The sequence below is a fragment of the Girardinichthys multiradiatus genome, chromosome 5, assembly GCF_021462225.1.
Source record: "Girardinichthys multiradiatus isolate DD_20200921_A chromosome 5, DD_fGirMul_XY1, whole genome shotgun sequence".
In the NCBI taxonomy this organism is placed as follows: Eukaryota; Metazoa; Chordata; class Actinopteri; order Cyprinodontiformes; family Goodeidae; genus Girardinichthys; species Girardinichthys multiradiatus.
The window spans coordinates 47,176,598-47,193,339 of record NC_061798.1 but is presented as its reverse complement, the minus strand read 5'-3'; the positions used below and the strand labels follow the sequence as shown (position 1 = coordinate 47,193,339).

The window sequence follows — 16,742 nt, the reverse complement described above, 5'->3', positions numbered from 1 at the left end:
CTTTTCTTCTGGTGTATAGTCTCTTAATGGGCATCCCTAAAACTGGTGCTATATCAATGAACTGAAGCAAATTAAATGCATTTTGTGCTTTTTATTTTGGCAGTAATTTTGCTGCAAAATAGAAATCTAAACATTTCCCTTTATTAGATGTTACAAGAGTAGAAGATGACTTGGTAAAAGTATAGTAGAGGATAACGAGTTAAAAAGTATCCAGATGCCTACCCATTCCTCCTCATCGTACTCTTTATGGTGTGGTATGGAGTCTTGGTGTTTCAGCGACCCAGCATCTCCTACTCCTTTCACGTTATTACACACCACTGGGCTTTCTGTGACAGGTGTGGTTGGACTGTGGCCCGGAAGTCCTTGGACTGGACTGTGATTTTGGTCCCCACCGTGGCCTTGCTGGTGACACAGCACTGGAGTTTGTTTCTGGCTCTTGGAGACGTACCCGGGCCGGGCTGCATGTAGTGCTAGGAGGGCACTCTTTACCAATTCGTCCTTAAGTGTGTGAACAAATTGCTCCGTCTGCAGCAAACAAAGACAGAAAGAGATTGAAAAAGAGATAATGGAAGTGCTAAAAAAACAAAGAAGACAAAGTGTGTGAGATATAGAGGGACTGTCACATCGTCAAGGTGGAGTGGGCTGAAGAAAATACAGATAACTATTTACTGAGGAAGTGAAAAGAAACAAGAAAAATGAACACAGTCCTTCAGCATAAGGAAGCTGCTCTCCATTGCTTCACCTCAATGGGCGAGGAGAATAACAGCAACAAACAATTCAATTACTCCTCCTCCAGCCTTCCTCTCCAAGGAGTCTTCCCCTTCTGATGTCAAATTCACCAGCTGCTGTTTGCTGCTGATCATCCTGGTAGTTACTGTGTAAAAAATGAGAAGGACTCCCAGGAGTAACTCAGTAACCAAAGCAATGAGCTGTTTTTTTACCACAAAAATGCAGCCAAACAAAACACAGAAGCCAGAATGGTAGAAAATACCTACAGTGTCTTTATATACATGCACACAGTTCCTATTTTTCTGCTTCAACCCCTCTGATGTGGACTAAGTGCAGTGAGAGGGCCAAAATTAATAGGGACTTCTTCCTGAGCACTAAAGAAAACAAGGTTGTGTCAAATCTCCAGCCAGACCATTTAAACATCATCATTCTTCACCTCTAAACTTTCTTTTTGATTTTTCATCCAATTAGGAACATAGGTAACTAGATTTCTTTCATGAGACTCCAAAATAAAATGTTTAATATGTCGAGCTTACACATCAGCAAATTTATAACCCTTCCTACTGCTAGGAAATTAGAAGTGTTCTTTATTGAGTCTTCAGACAACCCTTTATTGGAACATTTGAGAAAAACTCAGAGAATCATTTGTCTTGTTTAGAATCTCAAAACAAGAAAAGAGAGTTTAATGACCAAAAAGGCACAACCCAATAAGAGTAAAGAGGTTATACCCTGACCAAGCAATAGTTCTTTTGATTTACACCTTAAAAACCCTGCCGCCCAAAACTATTAATGAATGTTTAGATATTCACCCTATTTTGGTTTAGTAGTCATTTCCTTTTTTTCCAGGAAGTTTTAATCATTGTGGGATTTATGTGATGTAATTAGGTGATGTGTTTCTCTGTCAGTTGTAGTTTATATATGATTGTGTGTGTATTTTATGTACCGTTTAGGATTATTATGTGTGATATAGTCCATGTGTTGGAGACTAGGCCTAACTAGTAATTGATGCTTACATGTTGTCATAACTTTCTTGACTGCATGAAATGCCCTGACAGGAATATTGCATGTCACTCGGCACGGTACAAAGTATTGTTGCAACCAAGCGGTGTAATAAAGGAGCCAGGATTAGAGTCCTGCAGTGTGAGATGTTTTTTTTGTTTAGTTCATTTAAAATCCCTTCCAAAAAGGCTATCCTTGTTTAGCTTTTTAATTTGTACTTTTATGAACATTATAAGCCAACTGAGGCCTGGAGAGTCTTAGATAGGGCTCTTGTGGTTTTTGTTAATTCTCTGAGCATTGCATGGTCTGACTTTGGAGTTAATCTGCTGCGATGTTCGCTTCTGGTGGCTGTCTTAAATGTGTTCCTCTTGTGAATAATATTTCTCAGTGTACAGCAATCAGTCAAATTCAGTAACGAATGACCTTATAGCTCTTCCCAGATTGGTGGCCCTTAACAGCTGGTTCTCTAAGGACACTGCTGATGTCTTACTGCCCTGGAATCATGTTAACACACACTTGTATGCTCAGGAACAGCAAACCAACTAAACTCCTTTAGACTTGTTGTTTATCAGCAGTGAATAAGCTCTCTCATTGTACAATTATAAACGTTAAATTGCTTCAGAAATTGCTATTTGGTGTACTGAAAGTGATTTCATGATGGTTCTGTCCTGCAACCTGGCTGGGTGCCTTTTTGAGAAAAAACTGACTGGTTGTGAACAAAAAGAACATTTGTACATTACCCATTCTATGTGATGAGTAGAAAAAAGTAAAGAAGTCCAGCTGCCTTCAATTTAAACACTAAGAATGTCTGAGGGTCCACACCAGCACAATTGTACATAAATCCATTTACATGTTGTTTACTTTGTACATGACATGTCTAACAAGTCTAAGTCAAATGTTGATTTCCATGATTTTAACGATAATTTTCAGTCACATCAGTTTAGTTTAACTGTTTTTATCAGAACCGTCTGTTACTGCAACATGTTTCCACAGATCCAACAGGTTCCAGTTTAAAAAAGGCACAGTGTAGACGTGACAGTCTATTCTGAAGAGCATTATTTTTATGATGCAGTTTGTCGTTAATAAAACATACATTTACTGATTCATTTGAGCCATGTGCTCCTTTTCTGCTCTTGAATAAAATGTATGATTGCTTTTTGCCAAAGAGAAGTGACCATTTGATAATTGTTTAAAGACAAAAGCAAACGGCAAATTCTCCATAACACAATTACATATAATGTGTATCCATCTTAATCTTCTAGCATGGATCTAAATTAGCTCCATTACTGTAGGTCAATGATGTGACAACTACAATCTATAGATACATCAAATGTGTAATTGTCAGAGAAAAGGCATGTCTGATGGGATACTGCTGCACAAAATGTGTGAAAGATGAAATTGCCCAAAAAAATTATGCAGAAACTAAAACTTCAAAAAATTTGAAATTCAAGCCACTAAATCAGAGAGAAATTAAGCTCTGCTTGTCTGACCTTAAAGTTAATTTGCAATCTGTGTTTAAGTATTAATCACTTCTCTGAAGTGAGCTAACAAAGTAAAATATCGTATTTAAAATTTAAGCTTGACCAGAAGGTCAAAGTACTGTTGATTTACTGAAAATTAACAAACTTCTTTGGAAAACTAGGATACTAAATGAAGCGCTACCAAATTTAATGATGCATTGAAAGGAACTGTAGATAGTGTGCTTAAAGTAAAAGGCCAAAGTAAAATAATGAACTTGTGTGCAAACAAAAATTCTTTGTATAATTCATCTACACCCATCTCTGAAAGAGCTGAAACACTGAAAACCCCTTAAGTGTTGGTTGTCTTTCTTTAGATTGCAGAATCTCCTGATGTGATCTCGAATGAGCAGGAGCTGAGCCTGAAAAATGAAACGCCTCGGTAAGCTCAGACTGTGAAAAAAATATTATGTTTGATCTAAGAAAGAGAAGAAACATAAAAATCAATTCACCATAGATGATTTTACTCTGAAGGATGAACAGATTTGGAACAATCTCAGTTGTCTTTTAGTAACTTTGTTTAAGAAACAGAAGGAGGCTTAATAAATGAAACTGATCAGATCTCAGTAGCTTCTTAAGATGGTATATTTTCATATTTGTAGATAGATATAGATCCAAACCCACAGTTTTTCTAGTTTAAAGTAACAAACCAGGAACATGATAATGTTCCAAGGACACAGCTGAAGGCAGGGAGGATTTGCCGCATTAGTCCGTTCACTGTGATTATCATCAGCGTGACATTGTTATTATCATCATCAACAGAATCATTATTATATGAAGACAAGAAACTTGGCTTTTTTTTCATATCCAGAGCTAATCAGAAAGTAGTGAGGCATTGGCTTAACTTTCATTTACTGCTGTGTAAAAAGTGGTGCTGCTTATTTAGACACTGTATGTTTCAGCTCTGTAAAATGAAGCTTTTATGATTTCAAATTAACCAGTCAGTGGTCATTTTCTACTGCTTATTCCATAGTGGGTCGCAGGGAAGCTGGTGCTGGGGTACACCCTGGACAGGTTGCCATTTCATCGCAGGGCAACACACAAACAACCATGCACACACTCATTCATACACCTAAGGACAATTTAGGGAGACCAATTAATCTAACAGGCATGTCTTTGGACTGTGGGAGGAAGCCGGAGTACCCGGTGAGAACCCACGCATGCAACATGCAAACTCCATGCAGAAGGACCCCTGGCCAGGAATTGAACCCAGGACATTCTTGCTGTGCTACCAACTGCTCCACCGTGCAGCCCCTCAAACTAACCATTAATTAAAAAAATTCCAGAAACAGATAACAACCTTAGTGCCAAACAACATACAACATGAGAAAACACATGCAAAATATATTTTTAAGAAAAAGAAGACTGAGAAGCATCACATAAAGAAAGCATTTCACAAACAGTGAATAAAGAAAACATTTCACAAACAGTTACCAGTTTAAAAAAAAGTAAGCAGCTGAAAAACATCTCACAGAAAAAAAGCAATAAAACACCTTACAGCTACTACAGGTATAAAATGCAAATAGCTTAACAAATAATTACCGAAAAACATAATAATAGAAGGATAGTCTGATCTCTACAGGAATTAATACTTGCAACTGTTAAAGAACCCTGACAGGGCACTGTGGTAAAAGCAAAAAAGGTTTTCTTTAACTGATAAAATGGCCCTCAGGTGTCTGCCAGAAAGCTGAAGAGGAAGAGGAATTATGATTTTCAGCATCAAAGTTAGTGCAAACATATGTCTTTTTTTGAGTGAGAATTCAAGATTTGGAATGGCCTAGCCAAAGTGCAGAACTAAATCTGTGGGGCCTCATGGAGAAGGACATGCAATGCTCTCACAATGCTGTAGGTTTGGAGAACATTTAAAGTTAAAGTGTCCAAAAACGAACATGTCCAGATGTAGGATGCTGACAAACTATCAAAAACTGAAATTGAAACCAAAGGTGCTTTATTAAGGACTTGTGCGGTGCTTCAGCTTCATTGACACAGTCAAATAACACAGAAGGATGAGCAGCTGCAGCATCCAATACAGTCTTTCATTGTGTACATCGTTGTGTAAAGGGTGATAGGTAAAACCCACATTAGTTCATTTGCACAACCTAGAATACAGTTCTGCAAGCTGCACACACAAAAACAGGCAGCAATTTTGAAAAACTGTCAGCACAGACCATGGCTGCATGGCTCCCTGGGGTACAGCTGGCATAAAGTCCCATCAGACCAAGAACGGGCATGGGGAGTTGAGTTTAGTTGGGGATTGTGACACAGTTCATTTAGAAATGCACCGACTGGGACGTGCATTTGGAAACTGAAACATCCCTACACTGAAATGCTTGGGATAACCCACTAAGACTCACTATAGAACCAGAGTAGGGTTTGTCCCGATTGGACTACTATAGTGCATCATGGGGGATGAATACTTTTTTATGAAAAGCACCTATTCTAATGGAATTAAGGCCAGAACCGTTTTTGTTTTTCTGTCATTGCAGATAAATAGAAAGATTTCTGACATGTATAAGACTGACATCTCCTTTCAGCTTTGGTGAATTAAATGCAGTCAAACATAAGGTGGAACCGTTATACTTATTGTTTATTCATTTTTTCGAACTTTATTAGAAGCACAAGTAACATTCAGACACTTCAAATTTATCTCCTTTAACTCTTGATAGAAAGATTTATTTAAAATGGATAGATTATATATTTAATCCTCTAACAGAAAAAAAAAAGCAACTATTTGTGGTTCATTAAAACCGGCCAGACTTTACATGTTTACAAAGCCGTGCCACTCAAGTCACTGCACACTGTTTCATGCATGTGTTTGCATAAAACTCTTTGTGTGCTGCTCCAGATCAGAGACTTTGGGATTTGAAGAGAGAGAGAGATGTCATCATCAGCTTTCCAACACACACACAAACCCTTTTGCACTTCCATCTTCCACTGCCTCACACACAAACACCCTGACGAACCCATCTTGAGATTTCAATCAGCGAGTGGCCCTCCTTGTGGTGACCAGGCCAGGGGCTTCCTCGGCCAGCATGTGTGTGTCTAATCAAGGATGAGAGGAAGCGGTGACAGAGCGAATGTACCAATTAAGGAGGCTGATTGGGCTCTGTTCCACTGTGGCACAAACAATCTCTCCCACAACAGATTGCAATCTGACAGCACCAGATGTAATTCATTAATTATAATGATAAAAACGCTTCAGCTCCATAAACCACCATGCTGCTGATACATTTGTTTGGCATTCGGTTTTGTTTTTTGAAGGCCGCCTATTAAACTGAAACATTTAAAATTATTTAAAGAAACATATAGATTTTTGGATGTTTTGTTTTTAACAAACAAATTTGTTGACAGAAAAGTGTAGTTTGTGTAAAATTCCTTTGTGGGGAGTCTAAATTTAAACTCCATCATTAAAATGAATGCTTACAGACTTTGAAGGGGAGGTATGGATTTAAATGAACTTTGACTAACTTAATCTAAAGAGCTTTGTCAAGTGCTGTTGGATTATGTCAGGGAAGAATGAAGAGATGGCCGAGATGCAGGTGAAGGTAGAAGGGAGACTTAGGTGCTGACTCACCTTGTCAGAGAGCCTCTTGAGTGCATCCTTGAGTCCAGGGGAGGAGTGTTCAAGGGCAGCCTGGAGGAGCTGGTCAGCCAAGCTTGTGATGAGGGGCTGGAGGAGACTCACAGTGCTGAGTACCTCCTGAGCTTTGGCTGTGTGCTGTGGGGAGTAGTAGATACACTGGTAGGCAGTGCTAAAGCTGTGATAAAAAAGAGCAAAGCACATAAATTGAGAGTTGAACAATCAAACTAGAGTTGCACAGCTGTGAACTAAAACACTTGGTCTGTTTCGACAGACATACAAATTCGACAGACCCAAATTTCATTCTAAATTGAGTCTGCTGTGCTCTTTGCAGTAAAATTTACAGTCGTAAGAAAATACGGATACCCTATTAAAAATGTTGTTCTTTATTAAGAAGGGCTCACATATCAATGTTTTATCTATTGTTTTGAATGTCCTCTACCTGTCAACTATTTTCCAGACAATGCAATAGCTGATTTTAAATTCTTTTGAGTCCTCTTAAAATCCCTTACCAGCCTCAAAAGCTGCAAAAATCTTCATTCTGAAGGTCTTAGACAGCTCTTTGGATCTCACCATGATTTTCTCACTATCTGCACCTCAGTGCAATTTTAGCCAATTTAAGGGGAAAAAAATGCAGGGTGTCTTAATTTATTACTGATAGATAAATGCATTTTTTTATCATATTTCACATAATTTTTGTTCACACATTTTTGTTATTTATTAATATTACTTGATATTTTTTCTGTGTTGTTGAAATTGATATGGAATATCCATGTAGCCAAATATGTTGGAAAAACACACAGGCTGTCTTACAGTGTCCTGATTATTTCACATATTTCACAAGGATATTCCTTGTTCCTACGTTACTCTAACACAAAAACACAAAAACAGTAAAATTGAAAATAAAGACTCAAACTTCTCATATTTACTTTTCCTGTCGTTTCAAGCGAGACAAAGAAGGAAAGCAATAATCTGTCAGGCAAAATATATATATTTCTTTAACAATTATTCAACAAAACATTTTCCAAATTTTTCAATTTCTTTTTCAGGCATGAATGAAGGAGATGAAGGTAAGCGCTGGGGTCTAAAGGTTAAAGAAATGCATAGTAAGACTGTGAAATAATACAGTAAATTGTTTTGAGTTCCACAATTTGGCATGTTGAGGTTTCTGTTATGTGATGTTGAAGCAGTGCAAAACAAAACAAATCAACAGAAAAATATATAATCTCTAAGCCCTGAATTTGACACTAATAATTCCTTGACATGGTGGAACGAAACTCCTCACACTTTGTTGTGAGACTGGAATAGACCGAAGTGTCTTCAAGATTTATAAACATGTCAAAGTTGTCTTATATATAATATGGTTTTTACAAATACAATTAACTCACAGCTACTCATGGCATTTAATTGCTATAATTACCACTTATAAATTCATCTACTGCTTGGATGCTGAGAAACATTCTCTTTATAGCTTGTCTCGGTAACAGCAGACACATATACAAGCTGCATGTAAAACTGGACCAGGCTCACACCTCCAGGACTGTGTTCTTCCAACCACAAGATGATTTTACTTCTAAGCTCGACTTCTAAGTTCTTCTAAGTGGTAGATGTGTTATCACCGGCAGTTATGCACAAAGAGTAGCGTCTCCCAGCCAGTCAATGTCCAGTATGCACTTTTTAGGCAAAAAAGGTCCAACCCAAAAAAGACAGCAATGTTACAACCATAAAATGTTATTCTTTTGATGAAATTGTGAAAGGGTAAGCAAAAAAATCTGAGGGTGGAGAAAGATTTATTGAGACCATTTGTTCCACTCATTCAAGGAGCAGGAGCAGAATTCAAATAGGAGCAGAATATATTTGTGCAAGAGGTGTTAAATCTGAGTGCAGAACATTTTTGCAACCAGATAGAATGTCCTTTAAAGTGTGAAGAAATATTTTTAAGGCGAAACAGTACATTATCTTAGAATTCAAACTAGAAACCTATTTGTAAGTCTAACTTTTCAGTCAGAAATGCAGAAATATAGCAAATGTAGGAGGAATGAAACAGGAACAGATTTGTGCAAGAGGCATTAAAACAGAGCAGGATCCAGTCCGAGGCCATGGTTATTGACTGGAAAAGGGTGGCTTGTCCTCTTCTGGTTGGAGGGGAGTTCCTGCCTCAAGTGGAGGGGTTTAAGTATCTCGGGGTCTTGTTCAAGAGTGAGGGAAGAATGGAGCGGGACATCGACAGACGGATCGGTGCAGCTGCCGCAGTAATGGGGGCGCTGTGCCGGTCCGTTGTGGTGAAGAGAGAGCTGAGCCGAAAAACGAAGCTCTCGATTTACCGGTCGGTCTACGTTCCTACCCTCACCTATGGCCATGAACTTTGGGTCATGACCGAAAGAACGAGATCCTGGATACAAGCAGCTGAAATGAGCTTCCTCGGTAGGGTCGCCGGGCACTCCCTTAGAGACAGGGTGAGGAGCTCAGCCATCCAGGAAGGGCTCGGAGTAGAGCTGCTGCTCCTCCACATCGAGAGGAGCCAGTTGAGGTGTGTTGGGCATCTATACCAGATGCCTCCTGGAGGCCTTCCTCGGGAGGTGTTCCAGGCATGTCCCACTGGGAGGAGGCCCAGGGGACGGCCCAGGACACACTGGAGGGACTATGTCTCTCGGCTGGCCTGGGAACGCCTTGGGTTCCCCCTGGAGGAGCTGGAGGAGGTGTCTGGAGAGAGGGACGTCTGGGTGTCTCTGCTGAGTCTGCTGCCCCCACGACCCGGTCCCGGATAAAGCAGAAGACGACGAGTACGAGTACGTACGAGGATCCAGTATTTGAGAAGGGGCATGTCATATTCGTAGCCAGGCTGGATATTTTAAGTGTGAGATTGAGAAAGAGCAGTACAGTATCTAAGAGTTAAAATAAGGAATCTTGCTCTTGAATAAAAAATTTATCTTAGCACATGGATTCAATTAGGAACTAAATTTATTTGAGCAGAAGGTATTTAGTGTGAGTGTTTTTTCAATTAATTCTGCAATCAAGTTGGATTTTTTAGCAGTATAGTATCAGAAAGTGAGAATAAGGAATCTCCATCCTAAACTGATAGATGTACGCCCTTTGAGTACATTGAACAGAATTTAAAGAGGTGCAGAAAATAGTTGTGCAAAAGGCATTAAATCTGAGATCAAGATCATATTTTTGAGGCACAGTAAAGCGTGTTTACAACCATGCTGGATTTCTTCTGTTTAAACATGGTATTTTGAGAGATGGCGTAAAGACGAAAATTCAATCTGGGAGACTCACCCCTCCTCCAGCTTCACCCAATGGCTTCTCCGTGCATCTCCGCGCCAACCAATCAGCTTCAAGTCTGCAATAATCCTCAGCCAATGATCCTTCAAGGCTCCACATTTAAAGTCTCCCATCCATGGATCTCAGCTGTCAGTCGAGCTTCGACCCTCCTCCACCCCATCGCCTCCATCGGATTCTCAGTTCCATTACCATCAGGCCTCCTCTCCATCACCAGTACCAGATCCGAGGGAAGACAATTCTAATTCTAATCCTAAAACGTTCATCAGTTCATGCATTATCAGCATTCATGTGTTCCTCTGGGGTCCAAACAAATAAACATCCATTGTGTAACTTCTCTAATCGCATTTTGTGTTTCTTATTGTGAGTCTCTACAGGATTGAAATAGCTGTTATATAAAAATGGGGAATCTTGCTCTTCAATTAAAAATGGATGTTCTTGAGCACAAGGAGTGCAGTTAAATGAGGAACAGTAGATATTGGTGTGAGAGGCATTACATCTAAGAGCTGGAAAACTGAGCATCTTTGCAGCCAAGTTAGATTTTTTATGTGTAACAAAAATTTGGAGTGAAAGCAGGCCAGCATCTGAGATTAACCCATTTTGATGCATTTCAGTCCATTTCATCCTATAGAGCCAGATTCTGGGATTTGTTGGGATAGTCAGCTATTTGTCCAGAAAACAGTATTTACTCTGCATGACAGATTGTAAACATCAACAAATGACAGAGCTGCTCATTGTGTTGGAGTCATGTAAACATTACAACAAAGTTGTTTTCTGAATGCATTTTATTATCTTTTGGCAGGAAACAGCTCCACGGTACACAGCCTAAACTATCAAATTGGACCGGCAGTCCAATGCTAACTCTTTTACATTCTATAAATGTTTAATCTCTTTTCAGTCAAACATCCTCTTCAGCTCAAGTTCCAATGACCTTCAATGAGTTTCCTCTTACGTCTTCTTTTCTGATGTGATTTAGAGCTATCCAGTCATTTGTACCCCACCAGGCTTGGTTAAGGTCAACTCCGCAAGGCTTTATACAGGTCAGACCCTAGAGTCAAACTGAACGTAGCTCCTAATATTGTAACTGAGGAACAAATATTTTGCATGTGAAGCTGCCTTTTGAGGAACATCTCAACTTTATGTGTTGATACATATACAATTCTGAAGGTCAAAGTGAATGCTAGCCACAAAATATGTCTTTGGTAAGTTAATTTTAAAATTCTGGCCTGGTCGTTATGACTAATGAGGCCCCTGGAGTACAACCACTCAAAAACATGAAGGTAATCAAAGCAATCGTTGCGTGAAAAGAAAACATGGAGTGATCACCGTGAAAAACCTACACCGAAGACCCTCTTTCTACAAGACTACTTCTAATTTAACCATACCTTAAAGTGATTGATTTACATTAAAGACACCTCCAAAAATGCAATTAGTTGTTCCTACAAAGAACAGTAAAATCTGTCACCTCTTCATCCCTTGTGGGTTACACTGAAAAAACAACATAAAAGATCTTTCACAGGAGACAGAAATGCTTCAAAATGAGGCAAAGGAGAAAGCAGTTGCTTTACTCCGATTCAATAACAGCACTGTTGACTCATAAGTACAAATCTAATCCCATTAGGAAACATATGTAGACAGTAATGAATGCTAGAACCTGCCACCTGATGCTAGAGGACAGAATTGATCCACTCCAAGGCTGGCTTTGGCAGGAAAATTTTATTGCCTCATCAGGGTTGTTGTAAGTCCAAACGGGTCAACAAAGATGGCAAACCGAGTGAAGGCAAACAGCATAAATGTGTGAATGTAAATTTGATAAGAGGCCGAGGGGGTTGCACATATTATTTCCAGCCTTGGGTATGTTTATCATCCCCAGCATATCTCAGGGGGTTCTCTGTGTCATGTTTTTCAGAAAAAAAAAACTGTGGTGTAGTCCAGATACAATAACACTGCAGTAATTATTGCAAGACGTAAATATTATTGAAAATGTGACAGAGAGGCAATTGAACTCCTGAGAAATATTAGTTTCTAGTGTCACAGAGCTGAAGGCGAGGACAATTTCCTAGACTCTTTAGAGCAAAAAACTATATTTAAAACTTGCCAGACTCGTCTTAATGTAGTTTGTGTATGTAGCTATTGTAACAATAAAAATAGGAGGAAATGTATATTTTAGATTAGAACCTAATTGGCAATAATATATTTTTCCTTTATTTACAATGATTTTATATCAGGTGAAAATCTTAATGTAACAATCAGACTTTGTAACATTAATATGAGTCATTTATCCAGTCAAATTCTTTGTCTGCTTGCTGTATGAATATTAACGAGACCTCAAAGAACTATTAGTTTTCATTTTTCATAAAAACTACAAAATACCTTTTACAGTTTTTTATACTTCTAAAAAGAATCAAATTAGTGGACCCAAACACAGGCAGGTGACAGGCTAAATCATGTAGAGAGGGGATTTTTGTTGAAAAGCCAATGGCAGGAAGGTATGAAAAACAAATGGAAGAACAAGTAGAGAAACAGGAGCTTGGAGAAGCAAATAGAAGGTTTTACTCTAGTATCCATACTGGATCAATGACTACTGGATTGAGGGACAGGTAAGAGTAAATAATTGAAAGTGCAGCAGGAGCTGTGGGGAAAGCATAAACACAGGAGTAGTGGGAAATAGCTAAAACTGACCCAGAATGAGCACAGAAGAGAAGGAGACCAAGGAAGACTAGACTCACCAGAAAATAACTAAATACAACACAACATAAAAATCCACTCAAAATACAGAAGTAATAGAATAATACAAAATGCTAAATGTTACAATAAAGTTAAACAGTTACAATAAAAGACAAAATGCAGATAACATCCCTTTTTAATATCCCTATCACACTGTTATCTGAACAGATTGAGTGATTTCTTTGTTTGCATGGATAGCTTGGGTTGTTACAAACATCTGCTGTGAATTTGATTTCATTATCTTGAACAGAAATATGTTAATCCAGAAATATGATGAAGTGATCGTTGCTTATTTTTCTCAATGTAGTTGAGGAGACTATCTTTAGTTTTCCATCATTTCTTTTTATTTTATATCCAAGGAGCCAGACCTTGTTGTAATCATTGATGATGAGATGTCTTCAGGCTTTCCGAAGGTCTTTACAGGTTTTCTTTTATGATTCGTCTGATTTCTCACCTGATCTCACCAACTCCAATCATTTAGAAATATAAAATAGCTCCAAAAACAACGTTGGAAAAAAAAATGAGATCACTGTGCCACACTTATCAGTTTGACTTCAGTGCAGGAGGAAATTGGTACAGATTTAACTTTAAAAACTAGCCTCTCCAGAGTGAATTTCATCCTCAGTCTGAACAAACTGATCAGTAAGTTTGTCTTGAAATAGCACTAAGAGAGAGCAAAGCGCTGGGCCCAGTGGCCTAATTAACCAAGCATACGTGGCACATGGTTAATTAATAGTGGAGAGGAAATTAATGAAAAGCCAGAGGCCTCCTGCTGATGGCTAGCAGGAATTAAAATGCCACTACGTCAGCAGAGTTCCGTGCAACCCTTTATGCGACAGTCAAAGTCTATGTTGCCATATTTTTAACAGCTCACTTTAATCAGGGTTTAAACACCTTACCAGCCCACTTCCACAAAGTAAAAATATACCTTTAGATGTAACCTCAAGGATTTGATTTCAGAACAAACTCTTTTAACTCCCAACCCTCAGTGCCTGAATCTCAGACTGAACACTGATCTCATGGCCATCCTTTAGAAAAAAAGCCAAAGCTGTCCTTAATGATGCAGAAAAAGACCAACCATGATGTAGGACCAGAGAAGCCTCAGCGCTTCAGCCAGCTTCCTTCTCCTTCAGTCACAGACCCCTGGATGTGATTGACTCAAGAGCAGGCGACACACACACAAGCTGCTGCCCCTCTTTTTCACACAGAAGGAGAATCCTGGGAGAAAGTTATTTTGTTGGACAACATGCTGCTTGTCACACTAAATCTGAAATTAGCCCCAAGAGACTTTGTTAATTTAGGGCTGTGTGGTTTTGACTTCTCTCTGCCCTAGAAATGTAACATTTGGCTTTGCTTCTTGACACAGAGCCTCTTTCCTCTCTCCCTGTAAAAGAGGACATGTTTCAAAGAGAGCAGATGATGATCTACTGTCCATCTTCAGGACATCTACTAAAGCTCCCAGTCCAGGTGGGGCGAAAATTTGTTTTATTTTCTATAGAGCAAGTCTATAACAAAATGTGTCAGATCATAGTGTTGTAATGGAATCTTCTGATAAAGTCTGTCTCACAGAGCGCTATCTAGTTGTGTCAGTTTAAGATAACATTGTGAGCCTCGGATATAAAGATGAGGGCTTTAAAGTTGCAGTAGAGAGTTCTGAGGAAACTGTGGACTTAGTCTAAAGTTTGAACAAGCACACCTTGCAGGTCCCTCCCCCCTTGCTCACTGCTGTGCTACATACAGCTCTCCCTCCACAGCAGAGCCAGCCGTGAATGTGCAGGCTAGTGAACAGGGCCACTGATGACGGCGGACAAACAGCTAGGGCACATTCACTGGTATGGACAAAACATCAACGATATGCTTTACATTGACTATAGCCTGCCATAGCAGCATGTACACAAGCGTGATTGACACTGCTAAGAAATTCCTCTTGCCTCTGATTACTTGTTTCTGACTGGGAGCTCTGTTTTCCTGCAAATGGCAGTAGGACCACTAGGAGGAGCCAGAGGAGCTTGTTTTTTTCACAGAAAATTTGTCTCATATTCTACTGTCAGGACATAATGAGAGTTTTAACAAATATGTAGAAAATACATTTTTACAAAAGTTAGCTCCTGCAGCTTTAAGTTTTAATCTGCATCTGTGTTTGAGACTCTTATTTTGAAGTAAGAAAGGATGTAGCTCTTTATCTGCATTTTAGTTGGCCTGTTGCCTGGCAGCAGGCCATTAATAAAAACTGCTCATTCGGTTTGCTTACAAACTTAATTAGAAAAATTGTGTGAAGACGCTGTTATGCATTTTCACATTGTATGAAATCCATGTGATGTAGATTTCTTATTGTTGAGATGTTCTTACTTTTGTTATACTGTATATGTTTATTTTTATTTTCAGAAGCCCAGCCAGAGACTGGAGTTGTGAATTAGCAAATTTGTACAGAACATTGGATCAACTTTAAACCCACTGTGTTTAACTGTGTTGTTAAATTAAACAATAATAACTAAAAAATAAACTGTGACAAGCAAGATACAAATATTTTGTAAGCGCCTTGGATGGACGGACAGACGGACAGATATTTTTTCCATATTTATCCAGACTGTTTAGGAACACATGGGACTCTTCATTTCCACCAAATGACCGATAAAAGGTCTTCTATTCCACAGTTTGTGAGCAGAATGTATTGTTACACTGCCACTGAATTACCTTTCAAGTTAGGTACATGCTTTAATCCTGTGGCCTTTAAACCAACCATTTAGGTGGTAATGCATGCACTAATGAAAGATAGACAGAAAGATGTGCAGTTTTTTTATGTAATTGAGGAAAACAGTGGGCACCTATCCTAAGAGACGGACCGTATTGCACAATTATTCCAATGTCAAGCTTGGCCAGCGCAGGTTGTTAATGGTTCCAGAAAGATCCCCTTGTCCCCTCTTCTCCTGTCCACAGAACAAAGATGAATGGCTCTTTTATTACCATCCTAGTAACACATCTGTGATCCAGTTTTCCATTTTTCAATCCTTTCCCATCCTCTCTTCGATGATTTAATATCATATTGAACAGCCAAGTCTAACATCTCACCAATTGTTCATTTTTCAATTAAATGTAATTAGAAAAGAGTATCTGAGAGGCGAGGGGATAGGTTGGGTGAAGCATAATGATCCTGGAACATTCATTTTTGCTTTGCTAAAACAGGGTAAACTTGGTGGTGTAGTTCTGGGAATCCCAAATGGAAATATCCAGACCACTCTGCACTGACAGAGTGCCTCATCTGGTACTTCTGTGGATAAAACGCGTGTTAAACTTAAAATGAGACTTAAACCTGAGTCCGAGTTTGGTCCCATTTCTGACAACATTCCAGGTCAAACATGAACTGCACATTGCATAGTGCAGGTCACAGCCAGTTAGCCAAGAGGAAAATTGGAAAATTTGAGCTACTGTGAGTCATTAGCTAAATCAAATATGAAACAAAAAGCTCCATCTCCCTGAAGAGTTACCTCTGAAGCCTAATCTCTTACACAAAGTAAATGATTTCACTTCAGTGGTTTCTCAGAAATATTCTAACCTTATCGCTGTTCATGCAGGCAGACAAAACTGACCATCTTCAGCAAATTCAACTGCTCACTTCTTTATTTTTTAATCTGCAAAAGCCCCAAACTATTTTCTCATCAGTTTCTTCCATTTCATGCCCGCATTTCACCCCTCTTCATCTTTTCTTTCCCACTCGTTCTGGTGCTGCAAACTCTGTAACTAATTAGATCTGGCATGGTCTGTAATGACTTTGCACTCTATAGGGAGCAATGATGGAGAGAAAAAAAAAATCACCTTTTGCTTCATCAAGCATCAGTCAAGTGGCCACATACTGACATACAGCTCCACCCTCCAACTACTAAACAAATAAAGCAACAGTCTACAGCATC

At 39.0% G+C, this 16,742-nt stretch overlaps 1 protein-coding gene across 6 annotated transcripts in view; it reads right to left on the bottom strand.

Moving 5' to 3' along the window:
* The window catches only part of inpp4b (inositol polyphosphate-4-phosphatase type II B), a 268,417-nt gene that overhangs the window by 47,608 nt on the left and 204,067 nt on the right, over nucleotides 1-16,742 (bottom strand). For all 6 annotated transcript variants that reach the window (XM_047365702.1, XM_047365701.1, XM_047365700.1 and 3 more), the window contains 2 exons: nucleotides 6,820-7,003; nucleotides 223-525 (listed from right to left, as the gene is read on the bottom strand). In XM_047365702.1, the coding sequence (XP_047221658.1) occupies nucleotides 223-525; nucleotides 6,820-7,003 (487 nt within the window). The remainder of the gene's footprint in view (nucleotides 1-222; nucleotides 526-6,819; nucleotides 7,004-16,742) is intronic.